Source organism: Pteropus alecto, unplaced genomic scaffold, assembly GCF_000325575.1.
Source record: "Pteropus alecto unplaced genomic scaffold, ASM32557v1 scaffold95, whole genome shotgun sequence".
NCBI lineage: Eukaryota > Metazoa > Chordata > Mammalia > Chiroptera > Pteropodidae > Pteropus > Pteropus alecto.
Window position 1 is genome coordinate 19262874 of NW_006441071.1, and position 8001 is coordinate 19270874.

The following is an 8001-nucleotide window of genomic DNA, read 5'->3' on the forward strand; positions in this document are numbered from 1 at the left end:
TTCTTCAGCATCCTTCATTATTTCATGAGAAATACTTTCCTTATTTCATCATATGGACTTCTACACATATATATTTTCCCCATTTGAAGCAAAAGTAGAAACACACAAAGAGCTGTGATAGAAGATAATGAGCCAGGATAAGTATTCTATCTCAAACTCTGTCATTGAGAAGCCATGGTTCTGTTCTTGGCTTTAGCTACCCCATGGGCAAAGTCAGAACGTCAGTGTTATTCCTTGCTATCTCACATGACATCTGCAAAGACCAAGCCCATGTATCCATCTCTACCTTAGAATCACACAAGAAACAACACTATGCTTATGCCTGTTTTTGTATACAAATTGTCATATCTAAAGTGAAATCTAAAGAAAAAAAAAAGGGAGGTGTCGCATTGTTTAAATTTCTTTCCTTTCACTTAAGTGCTAAGATTGTTTTGATCCTAAAAGTGCCTATTCATTTCCTCAAAAGCAAATTGCCTAGTATGTATCATACTTGAAGATGTTTCAAAAAACTCATCTCATGGTTCTCACTTGAACACATTCAGGGATGGCAATGGGAAAAAACAGTAATTACCACAAAGCCATACTATCTACATACACAACTAAGAAGTCTTCTTCTCGTCCATATTTCTAATTATCCCCCTCAAGGATTTCTAACTAAGGCTTAAAAACCCAATGAACGAGTGGAAGTTTCCCTCTGTACATGGCTTTTATTATTTACATAATACAATATAGCATCAATGCTCAATAGCATGATTATGTGCAATACATAAATATGAACTATCTGTACACATCTGCAGATCTAACTCAGAACTAAGGTACATAAAATTGAAACCAAACTGAATGCTTTAAAAGTAAAAACTAGGACTGAACACTGCAATAAATCAGAAGTAGTGCCTCGTGTACATACTTAACTATTTACAGATGAAAACAGGCATTACCACAACACTAATCTAACTATACTCATTTATATATAAAAAACACAAGTTTCATACATCACAGAAAACCTTCCATTATAACACAGAAGTGATATTACCAGACAAGCATCAGTGAAGTATACTGCCTCTTCTAGTTGTTATTGTACAATGCTGTAGATAATGCAGCCCATGCAATACACCCAAGAACACTAGAGTCCTACACCCAAGTACAATTAATATGATAAAGCAGCCCTCTGCAAGTGGTGCTGGATACCACTAAGTCTACTGCAGCCATGTTGGTTATGATTTTCCATGCAGAAGGGTACAGTTACATTAAGAACTGAAGTCTTTAAAAAAAGCTTTAAACATTCTTTCTTGAACCAAAACATTCAACAAAAGATGCACATGAAAAATTAACTGTTCAGATACCTTTGCAACTTAAAATTCAGATGCATGTTATTCAATAGAGCTGCTGCATGTGAAAAACAAACGTAGAGTTTTAACTTCTTCTTGTAAACAAATTAATCTTAGTGCAGTTCTGTGCTACACATTTTTAGCAATGAGAGTAATGCAGACATCTTCTGGTGCAGGCCAGCACGACAATCTTCAGCGATAGCTCAAGACCCTGTTGCTTGATGATTTTACTCTTATGACCACCAGTTGCCATGTTTACCTTTTCATAGAATGTCTTATCTGACAGGTTTTAGAAGACCAATTAGCCAGGATTACATATGGCACCAACACTGGTATCACGGAAAGGTCTGATCCTCTTTATAGCCTTCTTCCTGCTTCCAAAGAACATGTTGTGGAAATAAACAGGGCGAAGTTTAACTATGGTAGAAGTAGACTGCCAGTCCTTTTCTGGTGTACCATTTTTTAAAAAAATACAGGCACATAACACTAGCCAAAGATTATACCTTGATTACATTCCCAAAAGGCAGATATGCTGCAAACATGCAGAGATTTCATTACTTTGTTTGGCACGTGGGAACTAAATTTTGTCCCTATTATCTGTGTAACTCAATTTGCTGTGCAGATTTTCATCCAATTTTATTCAAGGGAGGGCATATACATTTTGTAGGGCTGTATCTATCCAATTCTGCCTGTAACAAACACCCAAACATCCTAAAATATCAATTATAAGACAGACAAGTATAAAGTAAAACTCTGGAGAACATCAAAGGAAAATGGCCATGCATCTGCTCTTTAATGTTTTCCTACGATATATTAAAATAAAAACAAAGTTTCAGTCTCTTCACAAGTAGTAATTTATATTCTCTGGATTTTTTCAGCCACAACAACTGGATTCTCTTTTCTGATTTTTGCTGCAGCTTCTGCTTTGTAATCATATGGACAGTTGTGCTTGTCAGAGTAACGGTGAAGTCCACAAAACAAATTTCCACATCGGCAGTCAAACCCTGTACACACGAGAGGAAGTAGCGTCACTTGGGAACTTACAGCAATTAAAAGGAAAAAAATAGCCTTACTCACTATAGAAAAAGGAACCAGATTTTCAGGACTCTTTACAACATAAAAGATAGAATCTATCACTTTCAATTGTGAAAGAGCTTTTAAACCTCTTCAACGTGGTGAGAAATTCAAATAACTATCCTTCCATAAACTCCTGTAGACAATATACAGGGTAGAAATTAAAGGCTCTGGAGTCAGACTGACTGATCTGGATTCAAATCCTACTCTTACCATGTATTAACTGGGTAATGTTTCCTCAATTGAAAACTAGAAAAACACAACCACAGAGTTCTGAGATTTAAAGGAAACAAAAAGTATCTGGAATATTTTGTGCCTGGCTCAAAGTAGGTGCTTATTGTGTAGTTCATCTATATTTTCCCCAGGAGAATAAATGAAAGAATTAAAAGGGATGGACGAATTTTTATCAGTCCAATAAAGGAAAGTAATTCACAGGTCTCAAGTGAATAAAGGGTTTCATGTGATTAGGGAGACAAATGGAAATCAACTCAACTTTTCCCCACTATCCTCCTTTCGAAATAGCCCACTCTGGAAACTTTCTATTCCTGAAAATCAGGTTTTTTTTTTTAATGTGTAAAACCAACCAGCCCGTTAGGGAGTAACGAGGAGATTTTTGTTGAATCCTAGTAAAATATAGATTGGCTAATGTGTTCTGTAATACCTGTAAGGCCAACTTTCTTTCTGCACATAAAACATCTGTTCTTCTTTGGTTTGGGTAACTCAGGAGCTTTTTCTTCACTTTGAGAAGTACTGGGCTGAGAAACTGATGGACTGGGCTGAGTGACAACTGAAAAATAAGGGTAAAAATTACAAACTTGTGAAGAGTTCACTGGCTGACAATAATCTAAGTAAAAAAAAATTTTAAGAAACAGTTAAGATTCTTAGTGAAAATGTTTCAGCCTTTCTTAAAAACATGTACTTTAAATAAAATCTTTTAACATCAGAACTTTCAAATCTGATTATTATTTGTCAATCACTATAACACTACTACTTCCTTCTCTAAATTCTGTAAAATGATCACTCTACTCAAATTCCTTTAAACTCGCTCTGGTAATGAGAAACAAAATCTTAATTCTAAGTTTTTGAAGACCTAAGAGATGTTGGTCACGTGCTCGGTTTTTCTGTATTGCAAATGCCTAAATGTAAAAGTCTTAATTAGGGGTATCAGAATTCATTACTACTGAGTAAATAAAGTTGCCAACTTCTGAGGTAGTTGACTGTTAAAAAAAAAATGTTATTTTGGTTTATACTGATAGAAAAAAGATTGCATTGATAAAACCAGAAAATTTTGACAATACTCAAATCATTAATCACTAACTTCTGTTCAGATACTAAAATTTCACAATAATTATTTTGCCATTTTAACAAGTGCTTTATATTATCTTATGGAGAAAATCTGGAAGATTTTTTAAAGTTTCTTTTGAAAGATTAACAAATGTTGTCTTTAGGATAAGTATTCATGAAATTTTGATTTTAATCTATTTAGGATTCCACAAGCAAAAGACTTTTAAAAACACATCTTCTAATTACTTTGTGATACTATCTAAAACAGATATGGAATTTAGACAGAGTTTTAGTTCTCATATGACATCAATAGAATTTGTCAATATGAAGGTAAAATTGCAAATTACTATATTAAAGCCCATACTACTAAAATACCAAGTTTAATTTTTTTATAAAATTCGGCTATACCAGAAAGCACTGTAAACTCCAAGTTTTATTAATCCAAACCTCAAGAACAAATTAATGTATGCAATGCTAAAATTATTGATAAATAGGCCAGCACCAAAGATGTTAGCATAAATCCAAACTCTAGAAGAAAGCCAACTGGTTTAATAACGACTTACTCTAAAATTCCTCCCAAATTTATAACTCATTTGCATTAGTAATATATCCAGTGAGATTAAGAACCTAATATTAGACAGATTATTTCACCTATTACTTATTCCTAATAATCTACTATGATAACCTCGATATAATTTTTCCTGATAGTATGAGGGTAAAGAATAATCTTTGGGAATAATCTTTAGGGGCAGAGAGGGGTGACAATCATTTCCTCAGCTACATCTGAAAACTTAACAGTGGTTCCTAAGACATACAGGGAAAGGGTTAAGAAAATATCAGATATGGATTCACCAGCCCAACTTAAAAATTTTCACCTTACTTTATAAATTGAGATATAGTTCACATGAGCTCGGCTATGTGATATTAGCAAAAGCAAGCCTCCAAAGTAGATTACATATCCACTGACACTATTTCCTCACAATAAAGTCTTATGTTGTATTCAGTCAACACTACCGGGAAATAATGAATTGATCAAAAACAAACCATGTGCACTAAAGATAGAGTAAACAGATCCTTGTTCTAGGCATAGCATAGATAATTCAAACAAGGCAATCTTCTGGCACATTATAGCACCTCTGGTTGAACTATGTAAGATAAGCACAGACTCAAAGACATGACTGAAAACCACATACTTTTCCATACAGAGTTTTAAGCTCCCACAAAATATAGGACCCAACACTTCGATTTGAAAGGTGTTCAGTGTGTTCTTTTGCTTGAATATTTTTCCACAATACTGACCATATCCAGACTGAAGTTACTGCTTTTGATTATAGAATTCTTCATAGCTCTGAAATTTAATCTAGATCATTTCTTCTAGGTTGATGAGCTATATAGCTTCTCTAATGATTTAGATACCTTTAAAATATGACAGTAAACCACCTTTTAAGTTCATTAAATTCTTAATAATTCCAGTCTCCAAATTACAAACTTTGCTGATTTATGGGTGTGAATTATGAAGGGGGAGGGAGGGCAGAGACAAAAGAGGAAGAGAGTAGAGTGACAATTTTACACTTTTTAAAGACAGTGGTTCTTTCTTGGCCTGTTATTTTATAAGCTGTCTCTCTTCTTTGGTCTTTTGATGGGAAGGAAAGACTCTCTCCACCAACCATTTCTCATACTATCAGAACTGAACTAGTATGAAACAAAAAGCATACCTGGCTCTGAAACCTCTGTTTTCGGGGTAGTTATTTTGTCCTCTCTTGAAATGCTCATTTCTGTCATTTGCTGAGTTACAGGCAAGGCAGCCACAGGCACATTTCTATTTTGAGTTAAAGCAAACATTTTTAAAGATGTTAAGGGTATTTCTTTGTGAGATAGTAAGTTGTCAGTTCAAGTTTAAATATTATTTTCAACATGATCAAATGGAGCTAAATAATCTAAAATTTTAAAAAGATATTGGATGCCCAGCACAAATGGTTGTGAATAAAGAAAGCAATCTGATAAATGGCTCATCAATCCAAGGCTGCATATTTGTATAGGTTACTATGTATAGCTAACTAAGAATTTTGAGCTGTACTTGTTATTTGTTTAAGGGCAAAAGGGGGGCAAGCTTTGTCAAAATGCCTTCTGTGGCATTCCAATAGTCTGCAAAGCCTCATTCACTACAATCCCTAAATGTCAATTACAAGGAAATAAAAGCACAGCATTCTCAAATACAGCATCCTTGGGGGTGTTATGGTGTGTGTTATAATATACATCTTTACTCAATGACCTGTAAGATCATAATGTTAAGATACTGAAATCCCTGACTGGGCAACACATGCAAAGCCAAGGGCATTTGATATATTAACGTCCTTATTCTATATTAATGTTCATAATTATAATTGTATGGATGGATACCATAGGTCTTTATTTCCTCCCTGTATTATCAAAAAAAAAAAAAAAAAATCACGAAATGCTCAATCTTACCTTGATTTTTCAGATGTGCTGCCAGCAGCACCTTCACAGTTGTTTAAACTAGCGTCTGCTCTTTGTACAGATGCAGAATCTGAGGTAGGACTGTTGGAACCACTAGCTGTCCCTATTTAAAAGAAGGATTTGTAAGAAACAAAGTACCACTACACTCAGTATTAAGACTATTAATAAGTTAACAAATACTTGCATTTAATTAGGTTAGTGATTTAAGCACTTTCACTGTGCTGCAGAATCCTACACTTAAGTGAGTATCCAAACAAAAATGTATATTAAAAAGTTATATCCAGTGAATACAAGTATGAAACAAAACCTCAAAAAAGAAAATGAAAAAGCTAGAAGATGCTTGAAGATAGTCATTCATTCCTGATGTAGTCATGCCAAGTACTTGGGATGTTGCTTTAATTTCAAGCTTTCCTCAGGTCTTCCTCCTTGGGCTTTCAGCATTGATTCTCAGTCTTAGGCCTCAATTCTTGGCTCTATGTTTTCTGTCCACCAGTTCTTCAAATGGGTTTTTCCTTGGAAACAACTTACCCATTGGGCTCATTCTGCCACTATTCTGCTGCCTCTGAAGATGTTCTTTGTAGCAAACAGAACACATTCCATTTGTCCTAGGATTTCCATAAAAGCCACATCCTGTACTACACAGCATGGGCCCTGGGGTCTGGTTAGTCTCCTGAGCCATATTTTTCTGCTATAAACAAAACAAAAACAAAATTTTAGAAACCAGCATGGAACCAAAATAAAATCACTAAATCAGTATGATGGTTACCAGTGTACCTTTGTTATTTTAAACACCAAGTCTGTTTCTAACAAAGGCCCACTGCATTAATTATTAAAAACAGTAGGCCAAGAAAACTGTTTCGTTGCCGCCTTTATAAAACAAAAGGCATGAAAGAAATTGTTTTAGCTTGATAAATAATGAATTATAATAACTTAACATTCTTAAGGACAAAAAAATTCTCCATTAAACATTAAAATTTATTATTTCACCTATCGCTATTGTTTTTTATTTCAATTTCTGAAAAGGTCACTCTGCCTAAGAATTATGTTTAAATCAATCTGGGCAACTGATAGCTTTAAGTCACTTTCTGCTCACCTGTACATTGGTTAAAAATAAATGAACTTGCAAATGGAAAAAAAATACACTAATATAATTAATTAGATTCTTGAGATCTACCAGTGGTTCTTTAAACCAGATGCATATTGGATATAGCTCTAAAGCTGTCCTAAAATTAACACCTAAACATACTTGGGTCCCTCTAGTAATTCAACAATTTCTCCATGAGGCAGAGCATTTGTACTTTTAAAATGTTGCAACACCTTCATAGCAGACTGAAAAGAGAGCTGGTAGATTATCTAGCCTTTCCTGTTACAGTGGCATCAAAAAGTGAAGCTCTTTATGTTAGGGGTCAAACTGCTTAGGTTTTTACGGTCTACATTTGAGGTGTGAAATCAGGGATTGAGTACTTTAAAGTCAGTGCCTGGAAACCTGCAATGTACATTATCAGCCACAAATTTCTCAGGTGAAGCCTCCACCTATTAAAGCTTTTAACAAGTGCTTATCTTACTCATTGCAAAAAACCTTTTAAAGCTTAATTTCAATATAGCAATGTAAAACAATATAAATATACCACCTTTAATAATGGTTAATATTTAATGTTAGGCTACCAGAAAGAACTTTATACAATAAAATACTCTCGCTTTTCCAGAAGTCTTGTTAAAATTAGCACAAATATAGTAATATGTGGCTAAATTTGGTAAATTTTCCTCAGAGTTAAGAGAAAGTACACATTATTTAAGAAAAATGTGAAGGTTTCCACCATGTCACTTTAAAATAAGT

General features: G+C 34.2%; 1 protein-coding gene across 1 annotated transcript; it reads right to left on the reverse strand.

Moving 5' to 3' along the window:
- Nucleotides 1–687: 687 nt before the first annotated feature.
- Nucleotides 688–6852, reverse strand: ZFAND5 (zinc finger AN1-type containing 5). The gene is made up of 5 exons (XM_006918440.2): nucleotides 6693–6852; nucleotides 6156–6267; nucleotides 5402–5505; nucleotides 3064–3189; nucleotides 688–2332 (listed from the first exon to the last, which is right to left on the reverse strand). Exons 1-5 carry the CDS (start codon nucleotides 6841–6843, stop codon nucleotides 2184–2186), a joined length of 642 nt encoding a protein of 213 aa, XP_006918502.1. The 5' UTR covers nucleotides 6844–6852; the 3' UTR covers nucleotides 688–2183.
- Nucleotides 6853–8001: the final 1149 nt, after the last annotated feature.